The sequence below is a fragment of the Bos javanicus genome, chromosome 1, assembly GCF_032452875.1.
Source record: "Bos javanicus breed banteng chromosome 1, ARS-OSU_banteng_1.0, whole genome shotgun sequence".
NCBI lineage: Eukaryota > Metazoa > Chordata > Mammalia > Artiodactyla > Bovidae > Bos > Bos javanicus.
Window position 1 is genome coordinate 43,090,831 of NC_083868.1, and position 20,011 is coordinate 43,110,841.

The following is a 20,011-nucleotide window of genomic DNA, read 5'->3' on the forward strand; positions in this document are numbered from 1 at the left end:
ATTCCCACCTCAAGTAATAATGACAGTCTTGGTGGTAGTGATAGCATTTAGTATTATTATTTATTAAACACATATGCATTAGGCTCCCTTCTGGTGTTTCACAAATAATTCACTAAGTCTTCTAATCTACTTTTTTTAGTCTCCATTGAGGAAATTGACACATGGAGAGGTTAAGGAACTTTTCCACAACCAACTGTAAAGTGGCATAGCCAAGATTCAAAATTAGGTCTTGTTTTCAGAACCCACAGGGTTAACTACTACATTATATAGTCTTTTCAGACTAGGCTAAACCCCTCTATTGTAAGTCTTATATCTCTAATAACCTTGCTTTCATAATAGTGAAGTTGTAACTATAAATTCATTTGTGTGAATATTTGGTTAATGTCTCCTGCAACTTCCTCCCAGCTCTATAAGGGAACGGGAATCAGATACCACGTCTGCTTTTGTTTACTGCTTGACTTCAGTGCCCAGTATTGTGGCTGACATAAAGTAGACATACAATATATGTGAATAAAATGATACAAAATAAATGTATGTATATCTGAAAAAAAAGAAAGGAAGACAGGAGAAGGAAAGAGGAAAGGAGGGAGGGAGAAAGAAAAAGAAAGCAAGTTCCATGTTTCCAACTGTGGGTTTCTCCGTTGAGCACAGCACAGCCTACCACTGTCTATTTCTTTATCTGTTCTAAGAAGTCTTCTGACTGTGATGAGAACAAATTCAGGGATCCTGTCTTGTATACTGAATGACTTTAGAATTCCTCCTGAGTAATTACTTGATTATGTGTAGCTGAGTCATTCAATCTTCATTTCAGTCAGAGGATGTCAAAATCGGACCAAGCACTGAGTAATCCACCTATAACATAGTTGTGAAAGCCAAGTTCTCAAAAACACCCTACACTCCAGCCAGACTGGGGACTGCTTTCCATTTCTCTAACACTTCATGAGCTTTCATATCTCTGACACTTGACTTAGCATTCCTTTTCCAACATTTTGTGCTGAGAAAATATCCATGTATCTTTCAAGAAAGTAAAGAAAGTGAAAGTAAAGTCTCTCAGTCATGTCAGACTCTTTGCGACTCCATGGTCTGTAGCCTACCAGGCTTCTCGGTCCACGGGATTCTCCAGGCAAGAATATCTTTCAAGGCCAGGTCAAGTGTCCTCTCCTGGATAATTTATAATAAGACATCAAGGTAAGAGAAACCCAAGTAAGACGGTAGGTGTTGCAAGAGGGCATCAGAGGGCAGACACACTGAAACCATACTCACAGAAAACTAGTCAATCTAATCACACTAGGACCACAGCCTTGTCTAACTCAATGAAACTAAGCCATGCCCATGGGGCAACCCAAGATGGGCGGATCATGGTGGAGAGATCTGACACAATGTGGTCCACTGGAGAAGGGAATGGAAAACCACTTCAGTATTCTTGCCTTGAGAACCCCATGAACAGTATGAAAAGGCAAAATGATAGGATACTGAAAGAGGAACTCCCCAGGTCAATAGGGGCCCAATATGCTACTGGACATCAGTGGAGAAATAACTCCAGAAAGAATGAAGGGATGGAGCCAAAGCAAAAACAACACTCAGTTGTGGATGTGACTGGTGATAGAAGCAAGGTCTGATGCTATAAAGAGCAATATTGCATAGGAACCTGGAATGTTAGGTCCATGAATCAAGGCAAATTGGAAGTGGTCAAGCAAGAGATGGCAAGAGTGAATGCCGACATTCTAGGAATCAGTGAACTGAAATGGACTGGAGTGGGTGAATTTAACTCAGATGACCATTGTATCTACTACTGCGGGCAGGAATCCCTCAGAAGAAATGGAGTAGCCATCATGGTCAACAAAAGGGTCCAAAATGCAGTACTTGGATGCAATCTCAAAAATGACAGAATGATCTCTGTTCGTTTCCAAGGCAAACCATTCAATATCACAGTAATCCAAGTCTATGCCCCAACCAGTAACGCTGAAGAAGCTGAAGTTGAATGGTTCTATGAAGACTTACAAGACCTTTTAGAACTAACACCGAAAAAAGATGTCCTTTTCATTATAGGGGACTGGAATGCAAAAGTAGGAAGTCAAGAAACACCTGGAGTAACAGGCAAATTTGGCCTTGGATTACGGAATGAAGCAGGGCAAAGACTAATAGAGTTTTGCCAAGAAAACACACTGGTCATAACAAACACCCTCTTGCAACAACATAAGAGAAGACTCTATACATGGACATCACCAGATGGTCAACACCGATTTCAGATAGATTATATTCTTTGCAGCCAAAGATGGAGAAGCTCTATACAGTCAACAAAAACAAGACCAGGAGCTGACTGTGGCTCAGATCATGAACTCCTTATTGCCAAATTCAGACTTAAATTGAAGAAAGTAGGGAAAACCACTAGACCATTCAGGTATGACCTAAATCAAATCCCTTATGATTATACAGTGGAAGTGAGAAATAGATTTAAGGCCCTAGATCTGATAGATAGAGTGCCTGATAAACTATGGAATGAGGTTCGTGACATTGTACAGGAGAAAGGGATCAAGACCATCCCCATGGAAAAGAAATGCAAAAAAGCAAAATGGCTGTCTGGGGAGCCATTTGCCTTACAAATAGCTGTGAAAAGAAGAGAAGCGAAAAGCAAAGGAGAAAAGGTAAGATATAAGCATCTGAATGCAGAGTTCCAAAGAATAGCAAGAAGAGATAAGAAAGCCTTCTTCAGCGATCAATGCAAAGAAATAGAGGAAAACAACAGAATGGGAAAGACTAGAGATCTCTTCAAGAAAATTAAAGATACCAAGGGAATATTTCATGCAAAGATGGGCTCGATAAAGGACAGAAATGGTATGGATCTAACAGAAGCAGAAGATATTAGGAAGAGGTGGCAAGAATACACAGAACTGTACAAAAAAAATCTTCACAAGCCAGATAATCACGAGGATGTGATCACTCACCTAGAGCCAGACATCCTGGAATGTGAAGTCAAGTGGGCCTTAGAAAGCATCACTACGAACAAAGCTAGTGGAGGTGATGGAATTCCAGTTGAGCTATTTAAATTCCTGAAAGATGATGCTGAGAAAGTACTGCACTCAATATGCCAGCAAATTTGGAAAACTCAGCAGTGGCCACAGGACTGGAAAAGGTCAGTTTTCATTCCAATCCTGAAGAAAGGCAATGCCAAAGAATGCTCAAACTACTGCACAATTGCACTCATCTCACATGCTAGTAAAGTAATGCTCAAAATTCTCCAAACCAGGCTTCAGCAATATGTGAACCGTGAACTTCCTGTTGTTCAAGCTGGTGTTAGAAAAGGCAGAGGAACCAGAGATCAAATTGCCAACATCCGCTGGATCAGGGAAAAAGCAAGAGAGTTCCAGAAAAACATCTATTTCTGCTTTATTGACTATGCCAAAGCCTTTGACTGTGTGGATCACAATAAACTGTGGGAAATTCTGAAAGAGATGGGAATACCAGACCACCTGATCTGCCTCTTTAGAAATTTGTATGCAGGTCAGGAAGCAACAGTTAGAACTGGACATGGAACAACAGACTGGTTCCAAATTGGAAAAGGAGTTCGTCAAGGCTGTGTATTGTCACCCTGCTTATTTAACTTGTATGCAGAGTACATCATGAGAAACGCTGGACTGGAAGAAGCACAAGCTGGAATCAAGATTGCAGGGAGAAATATCAATCACCTCAGATATGCAGATGACACCATCCTTATGGCAGAAAGTGAAGAGGAACTAAACAGCCTCTTGATGAAAGTGAAAGAGGAGAGTGAAAAAATTGGCTTAAAGCTCAACATTCAGAAAACGAAGATCATGGCATCTGGTCCCATCACTTCATGGGAAATAAATGGGGAAACAGTGGAAACAGTGTCAGACTTTATTTTGGGGGGCTCCAAAATCACTGCAGATGGTGACTGCAGCCATGAAATTAAAAGACGCTTACTCCTTGGAAGGAAAGTTATGACTAACCCAGATAGCATATTCAAAAGCAGAGACATTATTTTGCCAACAATGGTCCGTCTAGTCAAGGCTATGGTTTTTCCTGTGGTCATGTATGGATGTGAGAGTTGGACTGTGAAGAGGGCTGAGCACCAAAGAATTGATGCTTTTGAACTGTGGTGTTGAAGAAGACTCTTGAGAGTCCCTTGGACTGCAAGGAGATCCAACCTGTCCATTCTGAAGGAGATCAGCCCTGGGATTTCTTTGGAAGGAACGATGCTAAAGCTGAAACTCCAGTACTTTGGCCACCTCATGCGAAGAGTTGATTCATTGGAAAAGACCCTGATGCTGGGAGGAATTGGGGGCAGGAGGAGAAGGGGACGACAGAGGATGAGATGGCTGGATGGCATCACTGACTCGATGGATGTTAGTCTCAGTGAACTCCAAGAGTTGGTGATGGACAGGGAGGCCTGGCGTGCTGCGATTCATGGGGTTGCAAAGAGTCAGACACGACTGAGTGACTGAACTGAACTGAACTGAGTTGTTTTTTGATGTGTGTCCTATGTGTGTGTAAGTATAGTTCTAATTGAGATGTTGGGCGTAATTGTGGGATATTTTAATATGACTCCTCTGTTATGGATATGGCTCTGTTCATGTGGTTTAGATTGGAAGCTTCCCTCAAGGGTTGGGAATTCTTAGTGGCAATCTCAAGCAAAAGAGCTAAGTCCTCAGACAAAACAACATAAGGGGAGCTCCTGCCCACTCTCCTGTCTCTCACTTTCTTAGAAATAGCTCTCATGGAGTTGAGCCATGCCTAAACTTCCGGACAACTGGGAAGAAACAGCATCTGCCCATGAAGGGTAGGATTGGAGATTGGTAAGGAGGCCTTGCCATAGGAAACCAAAAGGACAAGATGACTGACTCACCTGTATAAACCAGATTATCAAGATCAGCAGCATTCAGACATTTTGAATGCCCTGAATGAGTCATGATATGCATCACAATTATTCTGTTTCTAATAATAAGCTTCATGGAAAATAGATGGGAAAACAATTGAAACAGTGAGACACTTTATTTTCTTGGGCTCAAAAATCATTGCAGATGGTGACTGCAGCCATGAAATTAAAAGACACTTGCTTCTTGGAAGAAAAGCTATGACAAACTGAGACAGCATATTAAAAAGCAGAGACATTACTTTGTCAACATAGGTCCATCTAGTCAAGGCTATGGTTTTTCCAGTTGTCATGTATGGATGTGAGAGTTGGACTATAAAGAAAGCTGAGCACTAAAGAATTGATGCTTTTGAACTGTGATGTTGGACAAGACTCTTGAGAGTCCCTTGGACTGCAAGGAAATCCCACCAGTTCATCCTAAAGGAAATCAGTCCTGAGTATTCATTGGAAGGACTGATGCTGAAGCTGAAACTTCAATACTTTGGCCACCTGATGCAAAGAACTGACTTATTGGAAACGACCCTGATGCTGGGAAAGATTGAAGGTGGGAGGAGAAGGGGATGACAGAGGATGAGATGGTTGGATGGCATCACCGACTCAATGGACGTGAGTTTGAGTAAACTTTGGGAGTTGGTGATGGACAGAGAGGCCTGGTGTGCTGCAGTCCATGGGGTCGCAAAGAGTCAGACACAACTGAGTGACTGAATTGAACTGAACTGAATAATAAGCTATCATACTTGAATATGGTTTTATACATATAATATATACACATACACATGAACTAAAAAGGATTCCATATTATCTCAGTAATACTTTCCTCATTTCTTTACAATATAGTACCTTGAGTGGAAGAAATACAGAGAGATCATAGCTAGCCAGTGGGCAATTATTCATTACCTGACAAAGCCCATAGGCGCATATCACTCAGTCAACATCATCTGCCAACTTGCTTTCTCAGTGGGGAAAACGTTTGAGAATTACTCCTCTTGTTGCATATTGCTACATTTTGTTTCCCAGAGTATGTTTAAGTCTGATGGGCCAGAGTGATTGAGAGAGCAAAGCTTTTTTGTGGTCACCATGGTCTTGGCAGCAATAGTGACTACTTCCCCAGGGCTGAGAATTTGGGAATTCTCATGAGAATTTGTGAGAATCTCATGAAAATTCAGATACATGAGAATCTGGGAAAAGGTTTGGAGGATGAATTTTGCCCCTCCCACGTGGGAACTGGCACTCTACTGCCAAACTAGAATGTTATTCTATTATGAAAAAGACAGATTTCTTCCAGGAAGCTTTTTCAACACCCTGAGACAAATTAATTTGCTCCCATCTGTTCTCCCATAGTTCCAAACATATGATTATACTATAGATTCTACCACCTTGCATTCTAAGTATTTGTTTACATCACTGCCTCCTTAGTACATTGAGAAGTTGCTGTAAACAAGGGTTGAATCTTACACAGCTTTGAATTACTATTGCTTATTCACTGTGCTTAGCATTGGAATAAGCATAATAAACACTGTTAGCTCTTTGCTTTCTTTTATTTCTTGGCTGTGTCACACTGATCTTATTTCCCTGACCAGGGCCAGGCTGGGGACCTCAGCAGTGAAAGCTCAGAGTCTTAAACTCTGGACCACCAGGGAATTCCCCAACTGTCAACTCTTGAACAAGGGGCCAAATATGACCAGAAGAACAAATCAATATTCATCACATTAAATCTGGGGTCCTTTTTTGTTGTCTTGGGTTTTCATTTTGTTTTGTTTTTTTTAAATAACAATCTTAAAGGCATCTTTAGTTCACAGCTTTAATCTTATCATGATACCTAGGGGCACCCAAACAATTATTTGTTAATTTATGCCGTGTCAACATGGAAAATATCACACACAGAATAAAGAAATGAATCATACACAGAATTGTTTTTCTGAAACTCAGCTTTGATAGAGTCAGTCCCTCGACAAATTTATTCAGATCCTACTAAATAGCATTCAAGCTCTTTGATTTGGCATTCTGACCTCATCTTTTTTAGGATGCTTCCTGTAATTTCTCCATCACTGTATTCTTTTCCCACCAGGCATTTTGGATATTAGATAATCTGGCCTAATCTAAGCCAGAGAGTACCAGAAGACTGGAGTGGATTGCTATTCCCTTCTCTAGAGGTTCTTTCCAACCCAGAGTCCAAATCCATGTCCCCTGTGTCTCCTGCTTGGCGGCCCAATTCTTCACCACTAAGCCACCTTAAAGTAAGTCATTTGTACAGTTCATTTAAGCCACCTTAAAAAGAGGTGGGAAAGGTGCTACTTTAAGACCTCTGCTCACACAATCTTTCCTCTCAGTCAATAAACCCTGTTTCAGTTCCCACTTCTTTTATGAAGCCTTTCCTGAACAAGCCAGAGGGAATTTTTTCTTCCCACCTACAACTTTATATTCATATTGGTAACAAGGGTAAATTAAAATCAAACATGGCCTTTAATATTTGCTTAGAAATGGGCATTTGCCCTACTCCTTAGGTCTCAAAGGATACAAGTAATTATTCCAATTTAGTATTCTTGTAAAGTTTAGGAAATTAAATCTCTCAGGCGAAACTCTGATGTCAATGCCAAGTAAATCCCTCTAGAATTATTTAAAATATTTGAGCCATTCTCTACCAACGACATAAATATTATTGTTGATTTGTTGGTAGAAATGTTCTAAACAATCAAGAAGATATAATTTTATTTCTGGGTCTACTTTAAGAACCATCATCAGGCAACCAAATAGCCTTTCTTAAGCTCTTATTGGGGAAATCCAGGTGAGAAAATGCTTAATTTGGGGGTAGAAATATTAATCTCCAGAAACATTTATTTAAGTTCTTTAAGGTTTTCTCCTTACAATTTTTATTTGAAAATGTTTAAAGCTCCTTGAAGTCTTTTGTCTACCCTAAAGGTCCACTGTATAAGAAATGGATGAATGACTATAATTTATCTGCATCATTTCTGAATTTAAAAGAAGCCTAAATTTACCCAAAAACAAATAAGTAAAAACATACTTTTCTAGTAATTACAGAAAACATTAGCAACATTTTTGGAACTTCTTTTAAAAGGGTTTGCCATATAACTTACAACTCAACAGGAAAAATGTAACATTAGCCTCTACAAGGAAATGGTGTTTAAAATTTTTGTGTCAGACATTCCTTACGTATTAAATAAACAATATAAGGAAGGAATATATATATTTAAATCATGCTCTTAAACTCCTGATATAATTTTAAGGAGCTTTTCAGTTTATCTTTTAATTTTTAGAGAAATAAAATATCAATGTATTTTAAAATATCATTTCTGTCTGATTAATTATCATCAACTGGGGAAAATGAAGGAAGCTGATGTTATGTACTTCAAGTTGGCAAGTATAAGCCATTTAATGAACTTATTCAAATTATATAGATTTAAAGTTTTTGGTTTTTTAGACTTCAGGTTATCAAGAGTAAGGCATTTAATGAAAAAATATTAATTCAAATTATATAGATTTCAAATATCCATTTCTAATATTGTTTCTAAAGGAATCAGTCACAAATAGTCTGAATTTAAAAGTTAGTAAACAGTTTCAGGAAGCCAAAAGAAGAGATCTTCTCTCTAAAATATACAGTATATTTATGGTTAATGACTATTCAGCAAATTATCAATGTGCCAATGTCCAGGAGAGTCTACTAATCTTCTAAGAGAGTAGACATCACAGAGCAGGCATTTAGTAAATAACAAATCTATGAATTGACTAAAACAAATGAAGGTAGATTGAAAGAAAGCATTCACCAATAGATTAGCACTGTTAGGCTATAAGGAAAAATATGAGGGATAGATAATTGAAGTTTCAAGACACACTGAAATTTAATAAATACGAGGATTATAGAATCTCAGAATATTGTGAAAACATTTGATGTTAGCAGAACTTGACACTGAAGCGTTAGTGCTTTAATAAAGGTAAGTGGTTTCAGGAATGCATTACCACAAGACATGAATATATTCCTAAATGATCTGAAATGTGTGTAAGACTGTTGGCAAATTCTTATTTAAACCATGAATTTTATTATCATTGGAATGGAGCAGACACTTCCTCAACACATTCATTGTGATTTAGCCACTACAGAATTATAAAGTGCAGAAAACATTAGTTGGATTCCCAATAATTATTATGGGGCTATCAAGTTTTAAAACATAGATTTAAGAGCATGTCATTTTAAAAGTAATATTTATTGTAGAGAATTTGAAATAGAAGGAAAAAACAGACAAAAAAGATCTATAATTTCCACTGCACAGGGAAAGCTAGTGTGAAAATTTTTATGTGTTTTTGCCTGCCCTTTTCATTCATCTGTGAGTATTTATTTGGAAAACTAGAATTATTATATGCACAAAACTTTGTATTCTGTTTTTCACATAATGTTTTATTATGTCTGTTTTATCATTACTTTAAATATTCTAAATAAACATTGTTTTAAAGTATTGCACAATATACCATTGTATGGATGATTCACATTAACTTAATTATACTGACCAAATGTTTACAATTAGAATTCTTCACTATTATAAATAATGCTCTGGTGGGCATAATTATATATAAATCTCTGTGTGAGGTTCTAAATATTTCTTTCTTCTAGATTCATGATTACTGGTCACAGATCTGAACATTAGTTTCTTTCACCTATAAACAAATTATTTTCCAATAATTGCACCAGTTTATACTTTTGCCAGAAATACAGTTCAGATCAGATCAGATCAGATCAGTCGCTCAGTCGTGTCCGACTCTTTGCGACCCAATGAATCGCAGCATGCCAGGCCTCCCTGTCCATCACCAACTCCCGGAGTCCACTGAGACTCACGTCCATCGAGTCAGTGATGCCATCCAGCCATCTCATCCTCTGTTGTCCCCTTCTCCTCCTGCCCCCAATCCCTCCCAGCATCAGAGTCTTTTCCAATGAGTCAACTCTTTGCATGAGATGGCCAAAGTACTGGAGTTTCAGCTTTAGCATCATTCCTTTCAAAGCAACCCTTAGGAATGCTTCAGTTTTTTTGATAGCATTTAAATTTCTTTACATTTTAATATGCACATGGACTCAGGAGCAACTTTATACTGTATGCCTAAATGATATTTTAAATACCACAAGGACCAGGAAAATAGTTTTAAAAAACATTTTATAATAGAAAAAAATATATATAACATAAAACTTATCATTTTAACTATATTTAAGTATCTATAGTTCAGTGGCACTAAATTTATATTGTTGTGCATCTATCATCACCATCCAACTCCAGAACATTTCATCTACCCAAACTGAAACTCTGTACCCATTAAACAATAATTCCCCATGGCTTCCCTACCCAGACAACCTTTAATTCCTATAAGTAGCATCACACAATATTTGTCTGTTTGTGCCTAGCTTATTTCACTTGGTGAAATGTTATCAAATTTCATTCATGTGTTAACATGTATCAGAATTTCATTCCTTTTTAAGGCTGAATAATATTCCACTTTTTGTCTATACCACATTTTGTTATCCATTCATCCAGCAGTGGACAGTTGGGTTGTTTGCACCTGTGGCTATCCTGAATAAAATTCTATGAACATGAGAGTACAAAAATAGTCTTTCAAACAACAATGTTAGTCTATGTAGATACAGTCACTGAAATAGTTTGAGAACACTGACAGTAACTGAAAGTGGTGTAAAAGTGTTAGTCACTCAGTCATGTCCAACTCTTTGGGACCCCATGGATTGTATGTAGCCTGCCAGGATCCTCTGTCTATGAAGTTCTCCAGACAATAATACTGGAGTAGGTAGCCATTCCCTTGTCCAGGGGATCTTCCCAACCCAAGGATGGAACCCAGGTCTTCCACATTGAGGACTGATTCTTTACCAGCTGAGCCACCAGGGAAGCCCATTTGATACCTATTGGTGACACCTAAATTACTCACCTTTACCTAAACCACACAGAGAAAACTTTTGCACTGAATCTTCCTCTCAAAACCTCAAAAGCCATCTCTGTCCATCTAACTTGACATTTTTCTTGAAAATATGCTGGGAAAAATGTTAAATAACTAGCTTAAAAGGTAACAGCTCTGGGAGACTGATGCTCCCCCAGATAAGCGTATGCATCCAAAAGCACATAACTTGTCAAAGTATTGTGGAAGAAGCTCCTTGCCCTTTTGGACCTGAGAGCTCAAGAGTTGAATTGAGCATACTATAGATTACTACCTCATTTCTCCACAACTTTTTTTTTTTTTTCCCCCTCAACAGAGGAGTCAGGAATGGCTAAAGAAAATCATACCATAAAAAGTGAGTTTATCCTCACAGGATTTACAGATCACCCAGAACTGAAGACTCTTCTGTTTGTTGTGTTTCTTGCCGTCTTTCTGATCACCATAGTGGGCAACCTTGGCCTGGTGATACTGATTTCAGAAGAGCATCGTCTTCACACACCGATGTATATCTTTCTGGGAAACCTTGCTCTTGTGGATTCTTGCTGTGCCTGTGCTGTGACTCCTAAGATGTTAAGGAACTTCTTTTCTAAAAACAGAATGATTTCCTTCTATGAATGCATGGCACAATTTTATTTTCTTTGCACCGTTGAGACTGCAGATTGCTTTCTCCTGGCAGCAATGGCTTATGATCGCTATGTGGCCATCTGCAAACCACTGCAGTACCACACCATGATGTCAAAGAAACTCTGCATTCAGATGACCACAGGGGCCTACATAGCTGGAAACCTGCATTCCATGATTCATGTAGGTCTTCTATTTAGGTTAAATTTCTGTGGATCAAATCACATCAACCACTTTTACTGTGATATTCTTCCTTTATACAGGCTCTCCTGTGTTGACCCTTATGTCAATGAACTGGTACTATTTATCTTTTCAGGTTCAGTTCAAGTCTTCACAATAGGTAGTGTCTTAATATCTTATATCTACATTCTGTTAAGTATTTTCAAAATGAAATCCAAAAATGGGAGGGTTAAAGCTTTTTCTACCTGTGCATCCCACTTTTTGTCAGTTTCATTATTCTATGGATCTCTTTTTTTCATGTACATTAGACCAAATTTGCTTGAAGAAGGGGATAAAGATATACCAGCTGCTATTTTGTTTACGGAAGTCGTTCCTTTACTTAATCCTTTTATTTATAGCCTAAGAAATAAGGAAGTAATAACTATCTTGAGAAAAATTCTGAAGAAAGAAAAATCTCAAAAAAGTTTAAAACAAATGATGTCTACTATACATTAATTGTTTAAATGCAGAAAAAAATTCCAAGTAAAATTTAGTTCAGTTCAGTTCAGTTGCTTGGTTGTGTCTGACTCTTTTTGACCCCATGAACCATAGCATGCCAGGCATCACCAACTCCTGGAGTTCACCCAAACTCATGTGCATTGAGTTGGTGATACCCTCCAACCATCTGTCATCCCCTTCTCCTGCTGCCCTAAATCTTTCCCAGCATCAGAGTATTTTCCAGTGAGTCAGCTCTTCACATCAGGTGGAAAAAGTATTGAAGTTTAAGCTTCAACATCAGTCCTTCCAATGAACACCCAGGACTGATCTCCTTTAGGATGGACTGATTGGATCTCCTTGCAGTCCAAGGCACTCTCAAGAGTCTTCTCCAACACCACAGTTCAAAAGCATCAATTCTTCAGCACTCAGTTTCTTTACAGTCGAACTCTCACATCCATACATGACCACTGGAAAAACCATAGCCTTGATTAGATGGAACATTGCTGACAAAGTAATGTCTCTGCTTTTGAATATGCTATCTAGGTTGGTCATAACTTTCCTTCCAAGGAGTAAGCGTCTTTTAATTTCATGGCTGCAATCACCATCTGCAGTGATTTTGGAGCCCTAAAAAATAAAGTCAACCACTGTTTCCACTGTTTACCCATCTATTTGCAGTGAAGTGATGGGACCAGATGCCATGATCTTCGTTTTCTGAATGTTGAGCTTTAAGCCAACTTTTTCGCTCTCCTCTTTCACCTTCATCAAGAGGCTCTTTAGTTCTTCTTCACTTTCTGCCATAAGGGTGGTGTCATCTGCATATCTGAGGTGATTGATATTTCTCCTGGCAATCTTGATTCCAGCTTGTGCTTCCTCCAGGCCAGCGTTTCTCATGATGTACTCTGCATATAAGTTATATAAGCAGGGTGACAATACACAGCCTTGACGTACTCCTTTTCCTATTTGGAATCAGTCTGTTGTTCCATGTCCAGTTCTAACTGTTGCTTCCTGACCTGCATACAGGTTTCTCAAAAGGCAGGTCAGGGGGTCTGGTATTCCCATCTATTTAAGAATTTTCCACAGTTAATGTGATCACACAGTCAAAGGCTTTGGCATAGTCAATAAAGCAGAAATAGATGTTTTTTTCTGGAACTCTCTTGCTTTTTCAATGATCCAGTGATGTTGGCAATTTGATCTCTGGTTTCGCTGCCTTTTCTAAAACAAGCTTGAACATCTGGAAGTTCACGGTTCATGTATTGCTGAAGCCTGGCTTGGAGAATTTTGAGCATTACTTTACTAGCATGTGAGATGAGTGCAATTGTGCGGTAGTTTGAGCATTCTTTGGCATTGCCTTTCTTTGGGATTGGAATGAAAACTGACCTTTTCCAGTCCTGTGGCCACTGCTGAGTTTTCCAAATTTGCTGGCATATTGACTGCAGCACTTTCACAGCATCATCTTTTAGGATTTGAAATAGCTCAACTGGAATTCCATCACCTCCACTAGCTTTGTTCGTAGTGATGCTTCCTAAGGCCACTTGACTTCACATTCCAGGATGTCTGGCTCTAGGTGAGTGATCACACTATCGTGATTATCTGGGTCATGAAAATCTTTTTGTACAGTTCTTCTGTGTATTCTTGCCACTTCTTAATATCTTCTGCTTCTGTCATGTCCCTACTATTTCTGTCCTTTATTGAGCCCATCTTTGCATGAAATGTTCCCTTAGTATCTCTAATTTTCTTGAAGAGATCTCTGCTGCTGCTGCTGTTGCTGCTGCTGCTAAGTCGCTTTAGTTGTGTCCGACTCTGTGCGACCCCATAGACGGCAGCCCACCAGGCTCCTCTGTCCCTGGGATTCTCCAGGCAAGAATACTGGAGTGGGTTGCCAGTTCCTTCTCCAATGCATGAAAGTGAAAAGTGAAAGTGAAGTCACTCAGTCGTGCCCGACTCTTAGTGACCCCATGGACTGCAACCTACCAGGCTCCTCTGTTCATGGGATTTGCCAGGCAAGAGTACTGGAGTGGGGTGCCATGATCTCTAGTCTTTCCCTATTGTTTTCCTCTATTTCTTTGCACTGATCACCAAAGAAGGCTTTCTTATCTCTCCTTGCTATTCTTTAGAACTCTGCATTCAGATGCTTATATCTTTCCTTTTCTCTTTTGCTTTTCACTTCTCTTCTTTTCATAGCTATTTGTAAAGCCTCCTCAGACAGCCATTTTGCCTTTTTGCATTTCTTTTTCTTGGGGATGGTTTTGATCCCTGTCTCCCATACAATGTCATGAACCTCCATCCATAGTTCATCACGTACTCTATCAGATCTAGTCCCTTAAATCTATTTCTCAATTCCACTGTATAATTATAAGGGATTTGATTTAGGTCATACCTGAATGTTCTAGTGGTTTTCCCTACTTTCTTCAATTTAAGTCTGAATTTGGCGATAAGGAGTTCATGATCTGAGCCACAGTCAGCTGCTGGTCTTGCTTTTTGCTGACTGTATAGAGCTTCTCCATCTTTGGCTGCAAAGAATATAATCAATCTAATTTCATGTTGGCCATCTGGTGATGTTCATGTGTAGTCTTCTCTTGTGTTGTTGGAAGAGGGTGTTTGCTATGACCAGTGCCTTCTCTTAGCAAATCTCTATTAGCCTTTGCCCTGCTTCATTCTATACTCCAAGGCCAAATTTGCCTCTTACTCCAGGTGTTTCTTGACTTCCTACTTTTGCATTCCAGTCCCCTATAATGAAAAGGATCTCTTTTTTGGGTGTTAGTTCTAAAAGGTCTTGTAGGTCTTCATAGAACCATTCAGCCTCTTCAGTGTTACTGGTCAAGGCATAGACTTGGATTACCTTGATATTGAATGGTTTGCCTTGAAAACGAACAGAGATCATTCTGCCATTTTTGAGATTGCATCCAAGTACCACATTTCGGATTCTTTTGTTGACTATGATGGCTACTCCATTTCTTCTAAGGGATTCCTACCCACAGTAGTAGATATAATGGTCATCTGAGTTAAACTCACCCATTCCAGTCCATCTTAGTTCGCTGATTCCTAGAATGTTGACATTCACTCTTGCCATCTCCTGTTTGACCACTTCCAATTTGCCTTGATTCATGGACCTAACATTCCTGGTTCCTATGCAATATTGCTCTTTATAGCATTGGACCTTGCTTCTATCACCAGTCACATCCACAACTGAGTGTTGTTTTTGCTTTGGCTCCATCCCTTCATTCTTTCTGGAGTTATTTCTCCACTGATCTCCAGTAGCATGTTGGGCACCTACTGACCTGGGGAGTTCATCTTTCAGTGTCCTATCTTTTTGCCTTTTCATACTGTTCAAGTGAAATTACACAGAGAAAATGTACAAATTTCATGTAAAATATTAAAATATATCATAATACAATCAACTTACACAGAAATATGTAAGGTAGGAATGTCTTAATTCAAAATGACAAAACCCCAAAACCAAATTTTGAATTAATTCAAGAAATAACACAAGACTTCCCTGGTGGTCCAGTGGTTAGGACTTCACCTTTCAATGGAAGGTGTGTGGGTTCAATTCCTGGTTGTAGAACTAAGATTCCATATGCCTTGCAGCCAAAACAAACAAACAAACAAAACAGAAAACAGAATCAGTATTGTAACAAATTCAATAAAGACCTTAAAAAATGGCCCACATCAAAAAAAATCTTAAAAAAAAAAAATAACACATACATTTCCAAGATCATGGATTTTTTTAGCATGAGGGATTATCACCAAGCAAAAGAAAAACAGCAATTATATCACAATAAAACTGAAAAAAAAGTTCTTAAACTGTCAGACAAAAGTAAGAATAAAAACAAAATTAGCAGTTACAAATATAAAGGGTAGTTCTATTAAACCTTAATAGCAAGTGTACATTAATAATTTGGCATGTGAACACTCCAGTTAAGCTAAAAGGGTTTAAGGGCATGTGAATCTTCAACCCATGAAATCGCTTACAACAATTTGTGACAAAGTTGAGGCGAGTGAATTTTGTGGAATCACTTTTAATAGCACATTGTAGTTAGAATAGAGTTAGTTAGGAAATAAAGGTGTGATATAAAAGTGAATACTAAATTTCCAAGTTGACTTTCCTATCAACTTGTGTAATGAAAGATGGAATGTCAATTTTCAAGAGTAGTTATCTTCACAGACATTTATTTACCCCCATATAAATATGCATAATAATGCTATCACATAAAGTTCCAGGCAAAACCTCATTTAGGATTTGAAGAGTGTGTTGCCAGTGAGTTAGGCTAAATTTCTCTATCCACCTTCCTGAGAGATGAGGAAGGGGTTCAACAATGAGGACACTTACTACACTATATGGAAACATGAAGAAAAGTATGCTTCTTGAACTGTGGCTAGGGCTTATCTGAAACTATTTTTTTCTTTTCCTGCTGTAAAACCTGAAGTTCTAGAAGGTAGGTAGAACTGCATGAACTTCATATGACATAATGAAAGAATTTCTTTCCAGTTATTTATTCAACATAGATCTACAGAGAAGCACTATCTATGCAGAAGCACTGCTTTAGGTGCTGGGATAACTAGCTACCAAAATACCAGGTTTTCCATTTTTTAAAATAACAGAACATTTCCATAACTTTAATGACTAACTTCTTCCAAGAAGGACTCTTATCAAGTAAAAGAAATCCCCCCTTCCACCTTTTCTCCTGACGCTCTGAGGTCACATCTAAATTACAGGTCAGGTTGTAGCTATGGCCCAGCCTAGCTAGCCACCCAAGACTGACTTCACATGGAAAATCAACATGTTGAGTGTATTTAGAGAAAGTGGCAGGCATGCAAGTACAATATTTCTAATTCTCTAACTCATGAATACAAAACTATAACTACTTAGTTTATATTTGTAATTTCCATAAAAATCTAATTCAGCTCATCCCATGTAAGCAAAGATTTCAAGATTGAAAATGGAGACATTTCAAGATTTCCTTTGTTGTTTCAATCTTCCTACCCATTTTTAGCCCCTGCAAAATTGCTCTGAAGTTGGCATTGCTTGCTGATGCAGATCTGTTTTATCAGTGAACCAATTCACTACCTGGTTTCAAATACTGGATCATAACTGATGTGATGAAGCATCAGGGAGGCAGAACATATGCCTATAGTCCATTCACCTCTATAAATCATACTAAATGTTAGAACTTTACGTCTTCAGATTAATATCATAAATCTCAGGTTGTATTTTTAATCTGTTAAAATGGGACTATATTTGGACTATGTATAAGGGAGAAATAATGTGTTTTATTAGACAATTGTTCCTACACCAGAGAAAATAAAAGACCTCATGGCAACCTTAAATGTTCCTGAGTCCTATATGTCTTTCAGAAATTTAAAATTAGTGTTGTAAATTATTTCTATTAATTTGAAGTTTTCATTAATTTTTTACTAAAATACAGTTTTAACTAAATAAAGACACGACTATCTCATTTTTTTTCCAAAAAGGGTAAACTTGTTAATGGGGTTAGGCTCATTTATTACTTAAAAAAATGTTTAGGAACTTCCCTGGTGGTCCAGTGGTTAAGACACTGCACTTCCACCACTGGATTGCAGGTTCGATCCCTGGTTGGGGAACTAGGATCTCTTCTGTGCATGGCATGATCAAAACAAAAATTTTAAGATATTTGTAGTATACACTGGGTATATAAGGTAGGAGAGGAAGTATGCTGTGATACAAAAACAACATAAATATACAATATAGCATAGCATAGTAACTTTATTCAAAAATATTTCATGTGTAAATACTTACTAGGTACAGTCTTAACTTAGTTTAATCTCCTATAGCTCACAAGTACAAAGGTTATATTTTGCTACAACATTTACATTGTACTGTTTCAGCAAAAATTCACTAATATTCTATGGATCTTGTAGTTAATAGATAAATAATTTGCAAAACTTCAGAAAATTGAATTATAAAGATAATTTTAAAATTTATGTAACATAACTATACTTAAAGGTAAAATCAAAATTTAAAGAAATTAAAGAAATTTAAAATATATGTAACAATCTTCTTTATGACTCTATAACGACCAGACAATATGTTTTAAAAGATTTCTTACAGAACTACTTAGTGGTTAACTCTTCAAATCCTTAAAAACCAAATATCTCTTGGACATTAAAAGGATAATAAAGGAATATTATGAATAATTCTATGCCCATAAATTTGATAACCTAGATGAAATGGACCAATTCCTTGAAAGATACAATCTGTCAAAACTCATACAAAAAGAAATAGACAATCTGAATGAGTTTATATCTATTACAGAAGTTGAATCAATAACTAATTAACCTTCCAAAACAAAAAGCACCAGGCCCAGAGAGGTTCAATTAATACTTTCTACAAAACATTTAAGGAAGAAATTGTACCAATTTCCTACAATTTCTTTCCAAACATTGTGGGCAGTGGGAATATTTTCTAACTCATTCTATGAAGCCAATATCACTCTAAAACCAAAACCAGACAAAGACAATACAAAAAAACTATAGATTAATATTTCTCATAAACATAGATGAAAAATTTTCAGCAAAATATTAGCAAAGTGAATTTAACAATATATTAACAGTTATACACCATGACCAAGTGGAATTTATTTCAGGTATGCAAGGCTGGTTCAATATTTTAAAAAGCAATTAATGTAGTTTATTACATCAGCTGGTTAAAGAATAAAAATTACATATCACCTTAATAGATGCATAAAGAGTATTTGATAAAATTCAACATCCACTCATGATAGAAATTCTCAGTAAACTAAAAGTGGGGAAAGATGTCCTCAACTCAATAAATAATATCTACATAAAATTACAGTTAACATCAAACTTATGGTGAGAAGCTTGAAACTTTCCCACTTAGATCAGAAGCAAAGCAAGCAAAAACACCGTAGCTTTTCAACATTGTACTGGAATGCTAGCTAATGCAATGAAACAGGGAAAGGAAATACAAAAGGATCTTGAAAATTTTAAATTACAATGGCAGAAATTTTTAAAAGCCAATTAAGCTGACCTAATATTTTAGAAAGTAGAAAAAAAGGATTGAAGATTAAAGTAAAAAGATAAGGAGTTTATATAATAGGAATTGTCATCATCTTATCAAATAATAGGAAAAAATAAATACTACTTGGGAAATATTTACATATTAATAAATACAAGAAGAATACACAGGATGATTGTGAAGTGAAATGATGAGACAAAAGAAAACAAGGATTAAAACCAGACTAAAGTGACAGAGAGCTACAGAGAAGTGTTCAATTTAAATATTTAATGTTCCTATTGGCCATTTTGGAGAAGGCAAAGGCACCCCAGTCCAGTACTCTTGCCCGGAAAATCCCATGGACGGAGGAGCCTGGTAGGCTGCAGTCCATGGGGTCGTGAAGAGTCAGACATGCCTGAGCGACTTCACTTTCCCTTTTCACTTTCATGCATTGGAGAAGGAAATGGCAACCCACTCCAGTGTTCTTGCCTGGAGAATCCCAGGGATGGGGGAGCCTGGTGGGCTGCCGTCTATGGGGTCGTACAGAGTTGGACACGACTGAAGCGACTTAGCAGCAGCAGCATTGGCCATTTTGATGTCATCTTTGGAAAAAAATACCTATTTAGTTCTTCAGGGTGTTTTAAAATCAGATTGTTTTTTGTTTTATGAGTTTTTCATATATTTTAGATACTAACCCTTTACTAGATATATAGTTTGCAAAAATGTTCTCTCATTGTGTAGGTTGTCTTTTCATTTTGCTAATTGTTTCTCTTGTGTGAGGAAGCTTTTGAAAAGACACTCAACATCACTGATCATCAGGGAAATGCAAATCGAAACCACAGAGATGGTATTGCCTCACATCTGTTGGAGTCTTATCATCAAGAACACAAAAGACAACAGGCGCC

At 37.6% G+C, this 20,011-nt stretch overlaps 1 protein-coding gene across 1 annotated transcript; it reads left to right on the forward strand.

Annotated features, from left to right (window-relative positions):
* The first annotated feature begins 11,161 nt into the window (after positions 1-11,161).
* On the forward strand, positions 11,162-12,130 carry LOC133250012 (olfactory receptor 5K1). The gene has a single exon (XM_061421440.1). The coding sequence runs from the start codon at positions 11,162-11,164 to the stop codon at positions 12,128-12,130; it is 969 nt and encodes a 322-aa protein (XP_061277424.1).
* Positions 12,131-20,011: the final 7,881 nt, after the last annotated feature.